Source organism: Cricetulus griseus, chromosome 6 (assembly GCF_003668045.3).
Source record: "Cricetulus griseus strain 17A/GY chromosome 6, alternate assembly CriGri-PICRH-1.0, whole genome shotgun sequence".
In the NCBI taxonomy this organism is placed as follows: domain Eukaryota; kingdom Metazoa; phylum Chordata; class Mammalia; order Rodentia; family Cricetidae; genus Cricetulus; species Cricetulus griseus.
This window is the reverse complement of record NC_048599.1, coordinates 57006169-57027303: the sequence shown is the minus strand read 5'-3', so window position 1 is coordinate 57027303 and position 21135 is coordinate 57006169. Positions and strand designations below refer to the sequence as shown.

Genomic DNA, 21135 nt, shown 5'->3' with positions numbered 1-21135 from the left:
CTCTTTATCACTGAGCCATCTCCTCAGCCAAGGCTAATAAAATTTTTAATAATAAGCATTTCCAAAGAAATAAATCACATGCTGAGCATGTAAAGCTATGACCCAGGAGGCTGAAGCAGGAGCTCAAGGACAGCCTGTATTGCACAGTAAGTTTGAGGTCAGCTTAGGGTGGAACCAGAGACCCTATCTCCAAAATCCATCCAACCAAAAAGACTTGAGTCCTTCAATAATGGAATGGGATACTTTCAGATAGTAGTACATCACCAGCCATCAGCTTAACAGCCACTCTTTCAGTGATGTTATAAAGTCTTCCTGCTGGGGTTTACAGAACAATAGTAGGATGCATGAGAATATGGGGTTGATCTCTGATACCATGCACAAACAAACAAAAAAAAAAAGACGTCTCTGCCTTGATGGAAACGAGATCAATTCTGAGGTCCTACAAACTGTGCAACATAAACTGACATGAAAACTTCCCTGATCTATGAAAAGTGAGATGAAGAAATGTACTATCTTTTAGTCTAGAAATGGGTATGAATGATGTGTGATTGAAATTAATAGAGCATGGGCCCATTCTGAACCACTTGGTCTGGATTGCTGTCTGATTCTGGAACTGAAAAAAAGTCAACTATGATCAGAAAAAGGGAGGCAGAGGGGCCAGGCGTTGGTGGTGCACACCTTTAATCCCAGCACTCGGGAGGCAGGGGCAGGTGGATCTCTGTGAGTTCGAGACCAGCCTGGTCTACAAGAGCTGGTTCCAGGACAGCCTCCAAAGCCACAGGGAAACCCTGTCTGGAGGCAGAGATGTAAGTGATTGGTAAATCATAGGCTTAACATGTATGAAACCCTGGGACTATTCCTAGCACTGGAAAAGAAAGCTGGTGATGCACAAGAGGAGCATATTGGCAGAGCAGGCAACGGAAACAGTTGTGCCAGAGTCTCAAAGATCCCCAGAGACCACCAGGGAGACAGACCCACTGAACTGTAAAAGCAAGGTTTTAATTGTTCATCCAACCATGACAGGGACCCCATCTGGCTAGCCAAAGCAGCAGGCTCCAGAGGGGATGAAGTTCCCTGTCTACTGCTAGGTTTTAAAGACAAAAGTTACAGGACTACATCAGTATGTACGGGTTGGTTGACATTTGGGAACAAATAGGAGAATTTCTCAAAGTCATATTTTGGCATAAAATACCTGTGTACCAATTCTTTTCATTGGTCAGTGCTGACAGGGAACATTCTGTGGTTTCTATGGCTTTGTCTTGTTACTTGCAGTAGCCTGTTGTACATAGATACCAATAGTTTTCAGAACTGTATCCTGGAGACTACAGGGAAGGTTTTGGTCTCCCCTGGAGTTTCTTTTGCAGCCAAACAGGTCCCAAGTATCTTGGAGGCTTAGGGAGGTCGGGGGTCTGGAGTTTCTTTGTGTTCAGTTTTGGCCCTAGGCTCTGGGAGGCCAGGGGATCCGGAGTTTCCTTGTATCAGAGGCCTTTATGTCTTTTCTGTAGCCTGTTATGGCTACTAAAGCAGGGGCTGAGTGAGAGTCTGGTCCCTTCAGAAACATTACTTCTCAAGTAGTTACACTAATGTCTCTGAGGATTTAATTATTCCACATAGAAGCCTACACAGACTGTAGCCAAAATAAAGTAAGACTAGGCTCCTACTAGGAAGTAGAAGGTACAAAAAGAATAGGAGGCAGAATGGTGCAGTCACAAAGAGTCACTTTAGAGACTGGGGACAGGCTGGTAAGCCAGGAAGACATACAGGTTCCAACAGCCTCTGAAGTAACTTTTTGCCTATTTGTATTATTTACATCTCATAAAAATATCTAATTAACTTACTTACCAGAAATATTCATTAGCAGTATTTATTAGATATTTATATTTTAAATTCTCTATTTCCAAGTATTTCCTTCATTAGCTTTTGCTGGGTTGAAAGACATGGCCATCCATTGTACCTTTACTTGTCTTCAAAACTCATCAGGGCCTGGACTGTAAAGAGACAGACTGTGAAGCCAGCAGCTAAGGATAAGTGAATACACGTACGTTTGCTAAAGGCCTTGTTACCTGGGTTCTAGATTCCCATACAAATCTCGACTGACATTTGCTCTATGATACTTAAACCTACCTTCTCTTTACCATAAATAAGTTCATCAAGGTATACGCTCTGCAGTCTTAGAAAAACATATACCATTTATTTTCTCCATCTGCAGTTGCTAGATTTCATCTAGATACATAAGATCATGCATGTATATGACATGAAAGGAAGTTGAGGTACAACTGCCTAAGGGAAAAGAGAACTAACAGAGACAGCAGGGTAGCTCAGCAGAGAAAGACGCTTGCTGCCCAGCCTGACTGTCCAAGTTCAGTTCTCAGAACCCATGGAACAGAAGGGTAGAACTGACTCTCAGAAGTTGTCCTCTAACCTCTGCATACACACACTCCTCCATGATAACTAAGTAAATGTTAAAGGGGGCATGGGGTAGCAGGAGGAATGAGAAAGGAAAGGTTAGAAACGCATGGGGGAAGCTGTGTGGTGGTGGTGCACGCCTTTAATTCCAGCACTTGGAGGCAGGGGCAGGTGAACCTCTGTGAGTTCAAGGTTAGCCTGGTCTACAGAGCAAGTTCCAGGACAACCAGGGCTACACAGAGAATCCCTGTCTCAAAAAAAAAAAAAAAAAAAAAAAAGAAGAAAGAAAGAAAGAAAAAGAAAAAAAAATAGAGAGAGAGAGAGAAGGAAAGAAAGGAAGGAAGGAAGGAAGAAAGAAAGAAAGAAAGGTATATGGGATATACTGAACATCTAATGTACACTTGTACAAAAGTTTCAAACATAATTTTTTGAAGACCTGGACTCTGAGCTGAATGTAGTAAAGAACATCTTCAATCACAGTACTAGGAAAGAGGTGGCAGGGAGATCTCTATGAATTCCTGGTCGGCCCAGTCTACAGAGTGAGTTTCAGGCCAGTCACAGCTACATAGTGAGATTCTCCTGTCTCGGAAAAAAAAAAGAAAAGAAAAGAAAAGAAAGAAAGGAGGGAGGGAAGGAAGGAAGAAAGAAAGGGAAGGAAGGAAGGAAGAAAGGGAAGGAAGGAAGGAAGGAAAGAAGGAAGGAAGGAAGGGAGAAGGAAAAAAGAAAGGAAGGAGGAAAGGGAAGGGAAGGAACAAAGGAAGACTGGTTGATTAAGGCTCTGCTTTGGACAGATGTAGCAGTGGAATCCTGGGATTTGAGGCCAACCTGGATTATATAGCAATTATATAGAAGACTAAGAATGAGACCCTGACTCACAAAACAAAATCTAAAAAGTTCCTTTCTATTTCTTCCTTCCTCCATTTTGTTTCTCTCTACCAGGATAGGTTAAGAATGACTGAAAAGAACTAACCTCAGATAACATTCTGATAGACAGAAACCATCTTTGATATCCTGCCCTGAATTCAACGGCACAACATGGAAATCAAATGACAACTTTCAGAAACTGATTCTTTCCATCCAGTTATCAGGCTTGGTAACAAATGCCTGCACCCACTGAGTCATCTTGCTGGCCCCTAAATGTTATACATTCCTATGGCCGTTCTGTGTCACAATGCACACATGTATATTCACACACAAATCTTGCTGCCTAATTAAATTCTTAGTTTCAGTTAGATCCATTTTAAAAGGATATGAGGCAAAAAACAAAACCTCAGACGACTAAACAATATTTAAAATGTTAAAAAAAAAATGAGGGGCTGGAGAGATGGCTCAGAGGTTAAGAGCACTGACTGCTCTTCCAGAGGTGCTGAGTTCAATTTTCAGCAACCACGTGGTGGATCACAACCATCTGTAATGAGATCTGGTGCCCTCTGCTGATGTGCAGGCAATGGAGGCAGAATGTTGTATTCACAATAAATAAATATTTTTTTTAAAAAAAATGAGGATGGAAACCGGGCATTGGTGGCACACACTTTTAATCCCAGAATTCAGGAGGCAGAGGCAGGCAGATCTCTGTGAGTTCAAGGCCAGCCTGGTCTACAGAGCCAGTTCCAGGCTCCAAAACAATACAGAGAAACTGTGTCTCGATAAAACAAAAATAAACAAATTTAAAAAAAAATAAAAAAAAAAGAGGATGGAGAGGCTCAGTGGTTAAGAACACTGTCTGATCTTCCAGAGGACATGGTTTTGATTTTCAGAACCCAAATGGCAACTCACATAGACTGTAACTCCAGATCTTTGGCCTCTGTGGGCACCAAGCACATATGTAGTGTAGAGGCATACATGAAGGCAGAACACTCACACACATAAAGCTAAAAAAGAAAAACTAACTTTTAAATGTTACTTGAAAAGAAGAAGAGCTGCTCTTAACTCACAGTTTAAGTTTTTGTGTCTCTGTGTGTACATCTTCCTTACTTTCATCTCCTCCTTTTTTTTAAAAGAATTTTATTAATTCAAATTAATGACCAAACGATGAAATGAAGGAAAAATGATTTAGAGCAGTTAAGTTTTCAGCTTCTATCCAATTCCACTGTTTAGTTCACATGCTTCTCTCTCGGGAGGCTGATACTAGGAAGAGCAGCCTGTTCCTTGACATCTTCTGAGGATGGAGTAGTGGTTACTTGGGAGTTTTTCTAATTTAGTTCTCCAGTGTGGCCCTGAGCCCTACTGCTCAGGCTGAAATGTGACCTTCCAAGAGAAGGGAATCTGCTGCACAGCTCAGCAAGAACCCACCTTGGCCTGATTCTCAACAATATACCAACTTCGAAATTTCCTCCTGGGAATCAAGCTTTCAGACCTTGTAAGACTTGAGCACCCCCTAGTGGAGATGTCAATTTTCTAGCTCTTTTCTAAGCTTCAGAGTAGCAGGAATAATTGAGACTAAGGAGCTACTTCCATACTTGTAAAACTCCTGGATACCAGGACTGCCTTAAGTCCTCACCTGCAAATTCTTGCAAATTCTTGCGCTCCTCTAAATTATATTGAAGCTTTTCCAGTAACTCAAAATATCGGAAAAGTGAATCTCTGGGCCAAACAACACGGTCATCCTGATCCATATGCATTAACCCAGGCAGGTTCTCATGCACAAGAGTCTCCCAGTCCATCTTACCTGTAAGGAAGAATGGTTCTTAAAAACATGTTTGCCAGGCATTGGTAGCACACACCTTTAATCCCAGCACTTGGGAGGCAGAGGCAGGTGGATCTCTGTGAGTTCGAGGCCAGCCTGGTCTACAGAATGAGTTCCAAGACAGCCTCCAAAGCTACAGAGAAAACCAGTCTCAAAAAAACAAAACAAAACATGTCTAGGCCAGATGTGGTGATATACACCTGCAATCCCAGAGCTTGGAAGACTGAGACACTAGGCTTGCTAGGGCTACAAAGTGAATTCTAAGATAATTTAAGCTACAGTGTAAGTGTAAAAGGAAAGGGGGAAAAATGAGAAAGATGAGGAGCAGTGACAATATGGATGTGTTACGAAAGCCTACCCTCCCATCATTTGGAGCATAAGGCATGAGCATTGAGGGTTTGACGTCATCCTAGGTCACAAAACAATGACTGTGGTTCTCTTAAGCAAGATGAACAAATCTGAATTCAAACGGAAGGACCCATTCTGCTTACCATCATAATCAAAATCAACTAAAAAGGTACTGTAAGAGGATGAAGAAGCGGTGGAAGATGAAGATGAGTAGACTTTTGATTTTGATGATTTTTTTTGTCCTTCTCCATCTTCATCCTGCTCGGCATCACTTCCCTTGGCTTCCCCTTCCTCGGTGTCACTTTCCTCGGAATCACTTCTCTGGGTATCACTTTTCTCCGCATCACCTGTCTCCACATCACTTTTCTCCGTATCACTTGTCTCCGCATCATTTGTCTCCGCATCACTTGTCTCTGCATCACTTTTCTCCGAATCACTGAGTTCAGGCTCTTTAGGTTTTAATACATCTTTGGAGGCCTTTCTGTGACTTGTTGCTCTATATATAAAGAAATAAATTTATTGTTTGCTTCAAATATACTTGCAAGATGTGATAGTCCGCTTATTATGCTAGTCTTGAGCCTAATCATCCCTAAAGCTTTGATTTACAGCTTTAAGAGCCAAACTATTCTCAGACTCTAGGCTTACGTATTTCCCAGCTCAGCCACCCCCAATGTATCTTTCTGTCTTCCTTCCCATACCGGTGCAACAGAAAATCCTGTTTTTAAATGTAAATCCCTTCATGCCATTCCTCTGCTCTGCTTCCATTTGCTATAAGTAAAATTCTAAGAGCCTATAATAACCTCCTATGACCCTACAGAGTCATGTTCCCCTGCTGGGCTGGTTTGAATGAGCAAAGTCTCCTGCTGAGGAATAACCCTTTTGTTCTCTGGTGAAGAGGGGTTGCTCTCATAGCCAGGCAGGAAAAGGTTAGGTGGGAGAGCCAAACTAAGGGAATGATGGGAAGGAGAGTATAGTTGCCAGCCAGACACAGGAAGCAGATGAACATGCTGTGCAAAAAAAAACAAAAAACAAAAAACACTACATGGTAGTATAGGTAAGAAATATGGGTTAATTTAAGTAGAAAGAGCTAGTTAGTAACAAGCCTAAGCTATTGGCTGAGCATTTATAATTAATAATAGGTCTTTGTGTGGTCATTCAGGGAGCTGATGGTACTGTCAAAAACTCCACCTACAGTTTCCCACAGGTTCATGTATTTGAACACCTGGCTCCTGGTTGGTGGTGCTATTTGGGAAGGGTGTGGGTAAGTTTAGAAAGTGGAGCTTTGCTGGAGGAAGTATGTCACTAGGGACAGATTCTAAGAGTTCACAGCCTTGGTTAAAGATGTGATCTCTCAGCTTCCTGCTCTGGCTACCTGCTGCCATGCCTCCTCTGCCATTTTCCCACTTCCTCTGGAAACATAAGCCAAAATAAGTGTCCTTCAGCAAGGGACCTTGGCCAAGGCATTTTATCAGAGCTGCAGAAAAGGAGCTGACCTCTGACCTCCTCTCCTGTCACTCTTCGTCTGCTCCTGTTACAATGGCCATTATTGTTTCTCAATCACATCAGGTATGCTTCCAACTCAGGTCTTTGTAACAGCTTTTGTCTCTGCTACTAACACTCTCACATAGATATACCCATGGGAATCTCATCACCTTCAAGTCTTTGCTCACATTATTTCTTTCAGTGAGGATGTCCTAGTTACCCTGTTTTAAACTACAAACATAGTCAGTCATGATTGGTAAAGGCATGGACTACTATGTTCAACTCAAAATTTAAAAAAAAAAAAAATTTAAGGGCTGGAGAGATGGCTCAGAGGTTAAGAGCCCCGGCTGTTCTTCCAGAGGTCCTGAGTTCAATTCCCAGCAACCATATGGTGGCTCACAACCATCCATTATGAGATCAGGTGCCCTCTTCTGGTGTGTAGATATACATGGAAGCAGAATGTTGTATACATAATAAATAAAATCTTAAAAAAATTTTTTTAAAAATTTAAGAAGAAAAAAAACTCCACAAAAACAAAATAATCAGCCAGCCTGATCTATAGAGTGAGTTCCAGGACAGGCTCCAAAGCTACACAGAGAAACCGTCTTGAAAAACAAAAACAAACAAGCAAACAAACAAAATCAGCCAGGTATGGTGGCACATGTATTTAATTCTAGTACTTGGAGGCAGAAGCAGAAAGATCTCCGTGAGCTTGAGGCCATTTCGTTTAGATTTTCCAATTTTGTGGACTATAGGTTTTAAATGATATTCTGCTATACTCATAGACTAGAGCCTAGCCCAGTCATCATTAGAGATGACACATCTAGCAACTGACAGGAGTGGATGCAGAGACCCACAGCCTAACATTATGCATACAGTCCCAGGACAGCCAGCACTACACAGAGAGACCCTGTCTCAACAAAACAAACGAAAGCCCCACCTTCACCTTTCTCTGCTACCATGTTGGCCCTTGGTCTCCTAGAGGATCTTTGTCAATAATTTAGAACCTACTCAGATAACCCAGGATGACCCATTTCAAGATCTTTAGATTAACCCCACCTGCAAAGACTCCTTTTCAAATACAGTCACACTGACAGGTTTTAGAGAGTTAGGACATGGAGAGACAATTTGGGGGTGCCATGAATTCCCTATCAAAGCAAATCTTCATCTTTGTTGATTTCTACCATCTGCTTCTCTTATCTCCATCCCAATCCACATACTTACTCCTAACCTACCATCCACATTGCTATTACTTTACCTTACTGCTTCAGGGGATAGGTTTTGTCTCCTATAAAACAAAACAAAAAAATTAAAATTAGAAAAAAAGCTACAACTCAGAAGAAATATAATAAAGAAAACAATTCAGATCTAAAAGGGAAAAAAAAGCTAAGCAATGAAGGGGAGTAGAGAAACCCCCATAGCATATAAATGAAAACTAGAATGGGGACTTTTTTTTTCCAGACAGACTTTCTCTGTGTAGCTTTGGAACCTGTCCTGGAAGTTGTTCTGTAGACCAGCTGGTCTCAAACTCACAGAGATCTGCCTGCCTCTGCCTCCAGAGTGCTGCAACTAAAAGCATATGGCACCACCACCACCCAGATGAATGGGGACCTCTTAACTCTAGGCAAAAATGTGTCATAGAGTCAAGGAAAAGAAACAGGAAATGAGTTAAGAAATAATATTGGGTTTGAACACACAGAAGCTGACCTCTGGATAATCTGTCGCTTGAATATGTCAGCTTTATACTGAACCTCCAGGTGGGTCATCTCCTCACTCAGCTCATTTCTGATATTCTGAAAGTTAGTAACTGCCCCAAAGGGCCATTAGGATTTGGAAAGTGGCAGTGACTAGACCAAGAACATGCTTAAGTGGGGAGAAACAATATCAGAATTTCCCTGCTACATGGGGTTCTCTCCAAATAGTCTACCAACCCCAAATGGCCAGTTTCTTCCCACCATCCCTCTTGCCAAGTTGCACCTTCTCTGGGCTTACCCATCATGGCTACTATGATATTTCGAAAGATAATGGAGCCAAGCAACAACCAAAGGATCACATAGATGCTGCTAAATACTCGACTAGCTTCTGGCACCTTCCAGACATCCTGAAGTAATGCATACCAATGATCCAAGGTGAAGAGGATGAACACTGTCACCAGGGAATTTAGTAGGTCCCTAAAAAAGCAGAGCAAATATACAGAAGCATAGATCTAAAGCTTTCAGAAACTGGTTTTTGTTTTGAGTCTCACTATATAGCCCAGGCTAGACTGGAACACTATGTAGACTGGCATTGAATTCACAGAGTTGAACTCCTGCCTATGCTCCTGGCCTCATTCTTAAGCAACATAAGGGCATTTCTTTATAATATGCTCTGATTTTGGCTCCTTTTTCTATCATATTCTATATTTTCTAGCCAACCATTCTCCAGTCTGAAATCGCTTTTATTATGCTCCTCTTACTCATGAATAGCCTATAAATATCTCTCAATATTCCATTAGTCCTAGGGCTGCTACTTTACCAACAAATACTAAATTCTTTTGTGTGAGTCTCTTTTTAATTATCTATTTATTTATTTCATATGCATCAGTATTTTGCCTGCAGGTATGTCTTTGTGAGAGTGTCAGACCCCTTGGAACTGGAGTTACAGACATCTGTGAGCTGCCATGTGGGTGCTGGGAATTGAACCTGGGTCTTCTGGAAGAGCAACCAGTGCTCTTAACCACTGAATCATCTCTCCAGCCCCACCCCTTTTTTTGAGACAGGGTTTTTCAGTGTAACAGTTCAGGCTGTCCTAGAACTTGCTATGTAGACCAGGCTGGCCTCCAATTCACAGATATCTGCCTGACTCTGTCTCCCAAGTGCTGGGATTAAAGGAGTGTGCCACTCTGGCTCCTGACCAAATTCTTTATTTAAATTTTTTGCATTATCTTATGTTATGTGTTCGAGCATGTACATGCCACTGCCCAGATATAAGGGTTAGCTAGTAACAAGCCTGAGCTACCAGCTGAGCATTTATAAATAATATTAAGTCTCTGTGTGGTAATTTGGAAGTAGTTGCTGAGTTGGAGAGCAGCTGGTCAGGACTGGAAAAATATGCTTTACAGGGACAAATAACCCTAATGATATTTGATAAAGCCTCAAGGAAGCATGTTATTTTATACTTACCTAAAATTATATAATATGCCTAAGTGTATATGTATACATAGCTTAAATAAAGTTATGGCTTTGGCTGACAGTGTTCCCCACAAGAGCCATGGACTATATAAAAACAAAAACCCAGTACCAGGCATGAGAAATTTTCATTTGAGTTGTTGGTCAGGGTAGTCCAAGTGACTCCCAAAATAGTATAAACTATTGCTGCTGCCCTTGGTTGCCTCTCAAAAGTGGAGGGTAAGTCCTTATTGCTGAAGACATGATACACTTCAGTCACAGGACTCAGAAGATTTGAGCTGGATCTAATCTGAAAACTGTCTTCCTGCAGTCTAACTTCCATAATACCAGAAGGTGCTATGCAAGCTTTCAAGGAAGGAAGGAAGGCAATTAGTAGTCCTATCCAGCTGTGATGCCCATGATGTCCCTAAAGGTGTAATAATGGCACTCATATCTTGGAAGTAAACAATAGCTGTCTAATTGGACTTAAGGCCTGGTCAATGGGAGGTAAATCATGTCTGGTACTAGAAACCTAGCCAATGACACTGGGCTGGTGAAGTCATGGATCTTAGGAGGAAAACCTATAACCACTACTTTACTAGACCAGCATAATTCCTAACTGCATTTTAAAACCTATCCTTGTGCTCACAGATAAGTGTATCTCTTACCCTGCATCAAAGAAGCTTCTCTTTGCAGCAGACAGACACCATCACAGAAAACCAATAAAGCAGAGATCAACTGATCATGGGGGCCCAGCCCTAATGGATATCTCTACAACACAGCTCCTGCACTTAAGGTTCAGGGAACATTGCACAAGAGGGGGCAGAAAGATTTTAAGAGCCAGAGGACCACAAAGCCTGCTTTGAGAGTGTATCTCCTAGAAATGACAGGGATGCTACAACAGAATACCTCAGCAATATGGCTGCCTAGATAAGCCCTGATCCAATAGACATGCTAATGTATAAGGTGGAAATCTCAGAGGTGCCTCCCCAGACAAGTAACCAAGGGCAACTGATTGACGACTGTTGAGAGAGTGAGAATTAGTCTCCCATGGATGATCACCCAACCAGTTTAATCCAGTACATATACACACAAGCAACACTAAACAGATGCAGCAAGTTGTATTTACATATTTGCACCATATATGTAGCAATAATAATAAAAAAGGGACTGTCAATTTGAGAGTGGAGGGGCAAGAGAGGGATTGGGGAGAGGGGACATAGGAGAGTTTAGAGAGGGGAAGGGAAAAGGGAAAGTGACACATTATACTTCAATTAAAAATTTCAAAAAAACTTAAAAAACAAACAAACCGGAACCAGTTGTCCTAGGCCCAACATCAGAGCTAGCTCTACTTACTATGCCTGTTTCTCCTTTCTTCTCTTTGTATTCTATCCCACTGTCTTACAATAGACTCTAGTTTTCTGTATTTCTGTGCTTTGGCTGAGCATCCGAGTGTGACACAAACCTCTCCCCTCATGAAGGTTGCCCTCAGCCATGCTTACGAGAAGAACATGTTGTACTCCAGGTTCTCAATAGTTGAACGGGAATAGTCTTCAAAGAAGTAGACACCAGTTACAGCAAAAATGTAGAAGAAGATAAGCAGCAACATCAAGAGGAACGTCATGCTCTGGAGACCAGGATCCACGTCAGAGGTAGGCAAGGCAAGGCTGGCCCCACCAGCAGCCCGGCCAAACCCACCCAGTCATCTCCTACCAAATCCAGAACAAGCATACCTCTAAACCACAGCAGTTTACTTTAAGTTCTGTATATCAACTTGTTTAAATATAAGAAAAAATGGGATAAAGTTAGTGCTTACCTCTTGAGTTGTTACAGAACATAAAGAAGATAATCCACATAAAATATTTAAAACAGTGGCTGGCCCTTTGGGATCAGTAACTGGCAGATATTATTTAGAGACTGATGCTCCTAATAACATACAAGTGTTCTCATACAAGAACATTCATAGAATCTCTCATGAACTTCTTTGACCATATTAAATATTAAACCCATGTTTTTCTACCTTGTCCCCCATCCCACTTTAGGTTAATCAATTTAAATCACCTTCAGGGCCCTGGCAAGAGCCAATATAATAACTTTAATTTGACGAAATCGTGCAAACAGTTTGAGAGATCTCAGCACCCGGGAGATCCTCAGCAGCTGAAGCCACACAGAGTTCCCCGAGACACCCATCAACACCACAAACTCAGGAAGCAGAGACTGTGGAAGACACAGGCAATAAGTAAGGACACCTGAAGAACCCAGGCACAGTTGCTCCTTTTCATCCCATCTTCTCCATAGTTTTCTGGGTGTTATCTTTGAAAAGCATTCTCTGGGGACTGTTTGCTGTTTAGTCTTTTCATATTAACCTACATAAGCTCTGCACTTCAACTTGTTAGATATTTAAGAAAATGGGATAAAGTTAGTGCTTATCTCTTGAGTTGTTACAAAACACAAAAAAAGATAATTCACATAAATTATTAAAATAGTGGTTGGCACTTAGTGTTCAGTAATTGGCAGATGTCATTTTAGGGGTTGATGATCACGACAATTTTTGCAAAGCAGCAAATTGGATAAATTTCTATATATTCCTTCCTGTAAGTTTTACATAACCTAATTTGCCAAGGCATACTGCTGGTCCCATTAACTACTCCTAAGGATATTTATCCTTACCGACATGGTAACAACAAAGTCAAAGACATTCCAGGCATTATTCCAGAAGAGAGAAAAGCTGAACATCCACATTAGAATGATTTCTAAAATGAAACTAAGCAAGATAAACCAATCTGCCACCTCCAAAGTCAGCTTCAATGGCCACAGCTTAGTATTTGTGGATTCCATCAATTCTGTAAGGTAGAGCAAGGAAAAAATAAAAATTAAATGAGAAACTGAATAATGAAGGGTGATCACTCATAACCAGAGTTGTGACCACTACTATTCCATTTCTCTTGGATGTCTCTGTCTTTTTTAGATTTTTAAAAATGTATATGAGTATTTTGCCTACATTTACGTATGCATGCATGTATGTATGTATGTATGTATGTATGTATGTATGTGTACCATGTGTGACTACTTCCTGAAGTCAGAAGAAGGTGTCAGATCCCCTAGAACTGGAGGTTAGACTGCTGTAAGTTACTATGTGGATGTAAGAATCGAACCTGGGGCTGGAGAGATGGCTCAGAGGTTAAGAGCACTGGCTGCTCCTCTTCCAGAGGTCCTGAGTTCAATTCCCAGCAACCACATGATGGCTCACAACCATCTGTAATGAGGTCTGGTGCCCTCTTCTAGCCTGCAAGTGTATATGCAAACAGAACACTATATGTAATAAAAATAAATTAATTAATTAAAAAAAAGAATCGAACTTGGAGCTGGGTGGTGGTGGCGGTGGCACACGCCTTTAGTCCCAGCACTGGGAGGCAGAGGCAGGTGGATCTCTGTGAGTTCGAGACCAGCCTGGTCTACAAGAGCTAGTTCCAGGACAGCCTCCAAAGCCACAGAGAAACCCTGTCTGGAAAAAAAAAAAAAAAAGAAGAAGAAGAAGAATCAAACCGTGCTGGGGAGATGGCTCAGTGGCTAAGATTACTGCCTGTGCTTCCAAAGGTCCTGAGTTCAATTCCCAGCAACCACATGGTGGCTCACAACCATCTGTAATGAAATCTGGTGCCCTCTTCTGGCCTGCAGACATACATGCAGGAAGAACACTGTGTACATAATAAATAAATCTTTAGAAAAAGAAAAAGAAAAAAAAAATCAAACCTGGATCCTCTACAAGAGTAACAAATGTTGTTGCTTCAACCTATGTGATTATATGGTAGAATTACCCATAAAACAACAGCTATAATTTACCTCTTGTTAAGGTATAAGTAACAGTTGCAAGTCACTTACAACCCATTCTACAGTTATAAAGCCCCTACAGAATTTCTCTCTTTACTACATACACCCAACCATATGCTACACAATTAAGTTTGTCCCAAAGTTTACAGGAAAGCAATAGAGTGAAAACATAGAAATATGATATAAAATCTTTTAAAAATTAAGCTTCTACCTGGGCAGTGGTGGTGCATACCTTTAATCCCAGCACTCAGAAGGTAGAGGCAGGTGGATCTCTGTGAGTTGGAAGCCAGCCTGGTCTACAGAGTGAGTTCCAGGCCAGGCTCCATAGCTACAGAGAAACCCTGACAACCTGATTCTGATCCCCAGGAAGACAACTGACTTCTGCAAGTTGTCCTCTGACCTCCACACTTGAGCCATGACACATGAACCTACACACACACAAGTAATTAAACAAATAAACACACACTAAATTCTGGCTCCCAGAAGCAGGGGGGGTCACAGTATTAGAAGGCACTAAGGACCACATTTAAGTCTGGAAAATAGAATTCAATAATGTTTATTCAGTTTTGCTTTCACAGACAGAATTTTCATAAAGAACAATGAAATATTTGGGGACTGGAGAGACAGCTTACTGGTTAAAAACACACAACTGTCTAAAACTCCAGCTCCAAGGAATCCTACATCTTCTTCTGGCCTTTTGGCACCTGAGCATGCACGCATGCGCACACACATAGAAACTTTTTAAAAATATTTATTTATTACGTATAAGTGTTCTGCCTGTATATATGCCTGCAGGCCAGAAAAGGGCACCAGATCTCCTTACAGATGGCCATAAGCCACCTTGTGGTTGCTAGGAATTAAACTGAGGACCTCTGAGCCATCTCTCCAGCCAGAGAAAGGCCCTTCCAAAAAAATAAAAATAAAAGGAAGGGGGTTTCAAGATAGCCTTAGCTGTCCTGGAATTCGCTCTGTAGACCAAGCTGGCCTCTGACTCACAGAGATCCACCTGCCTTTGCCTCTTGTGTGCTGGGATTAAAGGTGTGTGCCACCACCAGCCAGCTAAAAACTTTTTTAAAAGAACAATAAAATGGTTTGTGGTTTCAAGAGTCTTGGAAAGAGGAATCTGATGGTTTGGGTAGTCCTGATTAAAGAGCAGCAAATCTTTTACGTGCTGGAAAAAAGGGATGATTTGTAGAAGCTAAAAGAACTGAAGAAACATCAGAAGAACAAACAGCAGAGATTGCTTATGTGAGATAGAGCGTGCAGGGTGACCACTGCCAACGCTGTGTCAGCTAATGAGAAGCTGCACTGTCTGGAGATGCGACCATTCTTTCATTCTACTGCTTAGGAGACTGAGGCAGGAGGATGAAAGGTTCAAAGGCACCTCAGATTACACAGAGAACCAAAGCCAGCCTACACTCTTGAGTGAGACAAATAAGCCAAGTATTTGTGGTGCACTCCTTTAAAGGCTGCCCTCTCGGGGGCAACCTGGTTTACATTAAAAATCAAAAACAAAAGCAACAACCAAACAAAAAACAAAACAACAACAACAAAAAAATTAAGCTGAGTGTTGAACACCTGTAATCCAGCTAGCACTTGGGAGGCTGAAGCAGAAGGACTGAAACTAGCGACAACTGTTGCTACATAGGAAGTTCCAGGCTAGCCTAGGCTACATAGTGAGACCCTGGTTTTTGTTTTGTTTTATTTTTTTGAGACAGGATTTCTCTGTGTAGCTTTGGAGGTTGTCCTGGAACTCATTCTGTAGACCAGGCTGGCCTCAAACTCACAGAGATCCATCCACCTGCCTCTACCTCCCAAGTGCTGGGACTAAAAGCGTGTGCCACCAACGCCTGGCTGTGAGACCCATTTCTAAACACTAACAAGTCTCAGCAGTTAAGAGTGCTTACTGCTCATGCAGAGGATCTGGGTTTGGATTCCAGCACCAACAAACTAACCAATCAAAAATTCTGCCTGCTTTAGCAAGGCAAAAGAACCTAAATGTAGGGCTGGAGAGATGGCACATAGGTTAAGAGCACCAACTGCTCTTCCAGAGGTCCTGAGTTCAATTCCCAGCAACCACATGATGGCTCACAACCATCAGTAATGTGATCTAGGCCCTCTTCTGACCTGCAGGGATACATACAGACAGAACACTGTATACATAATAAATTGATAAATCTTAAAAAAAAAAAAGTGTGTATCACTACACCTGGCTAAGATTTATTAAAAAAAAAAAAAAGAAGAAGAAGAAGAAGAAGAACCTAAATGTAAATGTAACCAGACCTAAGAGCCCCAGCACAGTCAACCCAGCAGACTTAGCCACTGCAGTTAATTCTTGCTGGGACATTCTTCCTCCAGAGTAGAGAGCAGAAGGCAAGAGTTTAATCAGATAGGCAAGGTCAAGTATACAATTCCATTAGACAAGGCGGTTTTGATATAGGCAGTCATCTGTTGCTAATCCCTATTACAGCACAACAGCAACATCAATCAGTCACTTCATAGAATACTAGGTAAGCTCACAGTGATTGTAAGGAAAATCCAACATTATGGAGCAGAATAGCACACTGTCATTTGTATATATGTTTCGCCAAAGTCAATTGCTGGTGTTGGAAAAAAAATCACAACTTGTGATCCATGAATTCAAATAGTGCTTATAATTGAAATAAGCATGTTTTGTTTTTATTTTGTTCTGTTTGAAGTGCTGGGGACTAATCTCAGGGATGTTCAAATACTAGGCAAGCACTCTACCCTTGGGCTAAACTACAAGTCCTAAGCATTTGGTTTTAAACAAGTAAGATTACAAGGGCCTGGAGAGATGGCTCAGTAATAAGAACACCCAGAGGACCCCAGATTCTATTCCCAGCAACCATTCAGGGGGCCATAACTATCTGTAACTTCAGGTCTAGGGACCCATGGGCACTGCATGCACACATATACATGCAGGCAAAATCACCTATACATACAAAATAAAATAAAAATAAATATATAAAGCAGATTGTCACAAAATAATTGATTTGGCCAAGTTATATAATATGAAAATAAGACTGGTGAAATCCTCAAAAATTAAGAAATACCATATGAAATCAGAATAATAAATACTTATCAGGACTCGTTTTTTGTTTTTGTTTTTGTTTTTGTTTGGGGGGGGGACAGGGTCTCTATATGTAGCCCTGGCTATCCTGGAATTCACTCTGTAGACCAGGCTAGCCTTGAGCTCACAGAGATCTGCCTGCCTCTGCCTCCCAAGTGCTGGGAGTAAAAGCAAGTGCCACCACCACCATTGAGAATTTGTATTGTTCTTTCATTCTAAGCAGTTTTTACAAACTTTTTGGTTTTTTGAGATAGTTTTACTGCACACTGCAGGCTGGCCTTAACTTATAACCCTGTCTCAACTTCTAGAGTGCTAGATTAAAGGTATCCATCACCACTCCTGACCTGAGCAATCTGCCTGAGTTAACAATTAAATGAGATGTCCTTCTGTTTTTAATATATTTCATATAACATGTAGATGGGTTTTTGGAGTCCATTTTCTCTTTGCTAGGCATAGTGGTGCACACCTATAATCTTCAGATGGAAAGTACAAGTAGGAGTTCAGGTTCATCCTACTACATTTGGAGTTTGAGGCTAGTGTGGATTGCAGGAGACTCTGTCCCAAAAAATAAGTGGGTAAATAAATCTGTCCCCAAATCACAATGAGATGATACCTGAAAATATGAAATGACCAGGCTGGAAGAAAACCATCTTCCACACACTACCTTTTTCATTCGGCACCAGTTCTCACCTATTTCAACCATCAGTACAATTGTATTCAGAAAGATGAGGAAGATGATGAATTTTGAGAAGATAGGATCTGTTTTCTTTTAAGGAAACACACAGATGAGTATTTTGTCATTTATGCAGCTGAAATAACAAGGACAACAATATCAATATGAGAGTCTGAAGAAAATAGTTTGAAAGAGGAGAAATAAGTCATTAACAGACAAGGGAAAGCCATGAATAGAAACAAATGACACTAAAGGATACTTTCAAGAACCCATCCAGCCCACAGGGAAAGAGGTGGTCTCCGACTGCACCGCACTTGAAGCCTGCTCAGCATTCGCTGGGAATGCGTGATGTGCCCCATATGCCGGGGCTTTATGGAGAAGCGCACTAGCTGGTTCTGGTCTCCTGACATGAGTTTCTTCTGACGAGAGGGATCTACAACAACAATGGAGAGGTAATGGGGCATGCCTCTCGTTCAACTTGAATCTACCAGTACTGGGCAACACATGGGACTTCCTTCTCTCCCCAAAAAACTGAGAGGAGAGCTGATAGATCCACAGATGGGGGCGGGGACTGTGGACAGCAGGTAGAGTTGGGGATAGGGATACTGTTGAAATACTAGATCCTCTATGCAGCAGCAGCTCTGCCTTGTAAGCTGTTCTTTTTCAAAGCAACTAAGAATTCTTTTTTTCTTTGGTTTTTGGAGACGGGGTTTCTCTATTGCTTTGGAGCCTGTCCTGAAACTCACTCTGTAGATCAGGCTGGCCACCATCATACAGAGATCCATCCACCTGCCTCTGCCTTCCTAGTGCTGGGATTAAAGACATGCACTACCACTACCTGGCCAGACAAAAATTTTTAAACAAAACAAAACAGGTATGGGTGATGCTTGCGTACAATTCCAGCACTCTGGAAGAGGCACCAGGAGTTCAAGGTCATTCCTGGTTACATAGTTTGAGGACAAAATGGGTTGTATGAAACTCTATCTCAGATAATGGGGCTCAGGGAGTAAAATGTCTGAAAACAAGTAGACAAAACACAGTACAAATAAAAGGAAAATTTAGGGATGAGAAGCTACACTAAGGTTGATAAATTCAGGGCTTTAGACCTCCAATTCTTCTTCCAAGTCCTAGTGAAGTAACCTACACACACACACACACACACACACACACACACACACACACACACACACGCACACGCACACGCACACGCACACGCACACGCACACAGATGAGCTTTCTCTCAAACATGGGTGTGTATGCCAGAGAGCAACCTTTGGAAACCAGTTCTCTCCTTCCAGGTAGGTCCTGAGAATCAAATTCAGGTTGTCAATATTGGTAGCAGGTATCTTTATTCAATAAGTCATCTTTTGTTTTTTTGGGGGGGAGGGGTTTGAGACAGGGTTTCTCTGTGGCTTTGGAGGCTGTCCTGGAACTAGTCTTGTAGACCAGGCTGTTCTCGAACTCATAGAGATCCACCTGCCTCTGCCTCCCAAGTACTGGAACTCACAGAGCCACCACTGCCCGGCTCACTAAGTCATCTTGCCAGCCCTACTTTTTGTTGTTGTTTATTTGAACCAGGATCTTGCTATGTAGTCCAGGCTAGTATCAAACTTGTTATTCCCGACTCAGTCCTGTACCACCATTCCTGGCTCTACCCTTATAAAGGTCTCTCTGCTTCCTATCTTTGGAGAATATGGGCAGGAATATTACATTTAGTGTGAATGAACAGACTGCTAACCAAGTATCTCCCGGAGAGTATGCCTTGGTACAGCTTGGCTCAAGCCTTGCAAATGTTCTATGAGGGAGAAAGTGTCCACGAGCCGGGAACGAATGGCATCAGCTCTGGGCAGCGGTACATGTCCTTGTTCCTGTGCCATGTCTGTTAAGAAAATAGAACCAAGGGTCATTTCATTCTCAAGAGTTTCATTAGGATTAAGGTTTTTTCTGTTTCCCCACCACTCCTCCCCACCTTCTTTGCCTTTCAGAGACTTAAGGAGCCCATACAAAGAAACCAAGAACAGTTAAGACCAAACAAACGCACTGAAGGGCTCAAATTTTCTCTTTTGATTTTTTTGTTTATGCAAAAGGTAGATATTTCCACAGTCAACTAAATATCCAGGTATTTTCATTTCCTGGCAGCATATTTCCACAGTCAACTAAATATCCAGGTATTTTCATTTCCTGGCAGCATTTGTAATTTATATTTCTTTTTGAAAATTCAGCTTAAGGTGGGGCGTTGGCGGCACACACTTTTAATCTCAGCACTAGGGAGGCAGAGGCAGGTGGATCTCTGAGTTCGAGGCCAGCATGGTCAACAGAGCCAGTGCCAGGATAGGCTCCAAAGCTACACAGAGAAACCCTGTCTCGAAAAACCAAAAAGAAAAAAAAAAAAAATCAGTTTAAAAGGCTGGCAATAGGGACACATACTTGTAATCTCAAGAGGCTGGAGATCTCTGTTGAGTTCGAGGCCAGACTGGTCCGCATAGCTAGTCCCAGGCCAACCAGGGCCACACAGTGATACCTTGTCTTAAAAAATAAAAAATAATAATAATAAAAAGAGCGCTGAGCCTGAGCTTGGTGGTGCAGACCATCAGTATCTGATACTCAGAAGGCTAAGGCCAGAAGATGGGAAAGGTCTAGGCCGGCCAGAATTATAGAACAGTATTATAGGGTGAACTCAAAGCCAATCGGGGAAACGAATCGCTTGCCCAGCACTGTGCAAGGCTCCGGGTTCAATCCTCAATTACCCACCCTCTTGAACAAACGAACAAACAGCAGCAATCCGTGAAAAGGGGGCAGGCAGGAGGGCAGAAGAAGGCCTAAGGCTGGACAAAGAATACAGACCTCACGTGGACCTGACAGAGCAGGATACGAGGTAGGGCAGCGGCAGGATGTAGGGTTACTACGCCCTATAATTGGACAAATCAACAGCTTGGCCTTTGGGAAACGTGTCGTATTGTGTCCAAGTGTGTGAGCGCCCCAACGCCGTGAGGGGGGGAGCGGGGCAGCTCAAGCTCCCCTCCCGGCGGCTTCCGGGCCTCACTTCAGCCCCAGCGCACTTCCGCCCACTCAGCCCCGGCTTCACCCCTCCGCCTCCCGCGCCGGCGCCCTGAGATCCACTCCCCCTCAGCCGGCCCAGCTCAGGGCCGCGCCGGCGACGCACAGCCCCACTTCCCGCCGACCCCCGCCGACCCCCGCCACGGCCTCCGCTACAGCCGGGCCCGCGGGCGTTCGCTACAGCGTCCGCTCCGCCCCGCCCCGCCCCGCGCGCCCGCCAATCGGCAGTTACCAGCTGGTTCATCCCGCCCGACGCAGCGGGATGCAGCCAATCGGCGACTGCCACACTGCGGCCCGAGCCGGCCTAGGGGGTTGGGACCTCGGCAGCAGGTCTGCCCGGGCCAGACGTGCGAGCGCAGGCAGCGGCTGCAGATTGCGGGCGCTCCTTTCTCAATCCCCCGGCCCCGACCCTCCG

General features: G+C 42.7%; 1 protein-coding gene across 7 annotated transcripts; it reads right to left on the bottom strand.

The window, feature by feature from the left end:
- Window positions 1-978: 978 nt before the first annotated feature.
- Window positions 979-20838, bottom strand: Catsper2 (cation channel sperm associated 2). 7 transcript variants are annotated; one of them, XM_027422030.2, is made up of 14 exons: window positions 20508-20838; window positions 20091-20189; window positions 19402-19542; window positions 17923-18096; window positions 17681-17749; window positions 12739-12911; window positions 12130-12285; window positions 11571-11695; window positions 8915-9093; window positions 8630-8729; window positions 8181-8210; window positions 5584-5936; window positions 4907-5074; window positions 979-1988 (listed from the first exon to the last, which is right to left on the bottom strand). In XM_027422030.2, exons 3-14 carry the CDS (start codon window positions 19538-19540, stop codon window positions 1957-1959), a joined length of 1698 nt encoding a protein of 565 aa, XP_027277831.1. In that variant the 5' UTR covers window positions 19541-19542; window positions 20091-20189; window positions 20508-20838; the 3' UTR covers window positions 979-1956. The 7 variants fall into 7 exon arrangements, with proteins under 7 accessions (XP_027277831.1, XP_027277830.1, XP_027277829.1 ...); XM_027422029.2 differs by lacking the exon at window positions 20091-20189 and having other exon boundaries at window positions 20415-20838; XM_027422028.2 differs by lacking the exon at window positions 20091-20189 and having other exon boundaries at window positions 20508-20819.
- Window positions 20839-21135: the final 297 nt, after the last annotated feature.

What these genes read in the sequence shown, in the direction of transcription:
- Catsper2 (XM_027422027.2), bottom strand. Translation starts at nt 19,570, where the DNA reads ATGACCCTTGGTTCTATTTTCTTAACAGACATGGCACAGGAACAAGGA. An exon ending in TACTCTCCGGGAGATACTTG is followed by an intron (nt 18,097 to 19,401) that starts GTTAGCAGTCTG and finishes TTGTTGTTGTAG; the next exon opens with ATCCCTCTCGTCAGAAGAAA. An exon ending in GGCTGGATGGGTTCTTGAAA is followed by an intron (nt 17,750 to 17,922) that starts GTATCCTTTAGT and finishes AAAAGAAAACAG; the next exon opens with ATCCTATCTTCTCAAAATTC.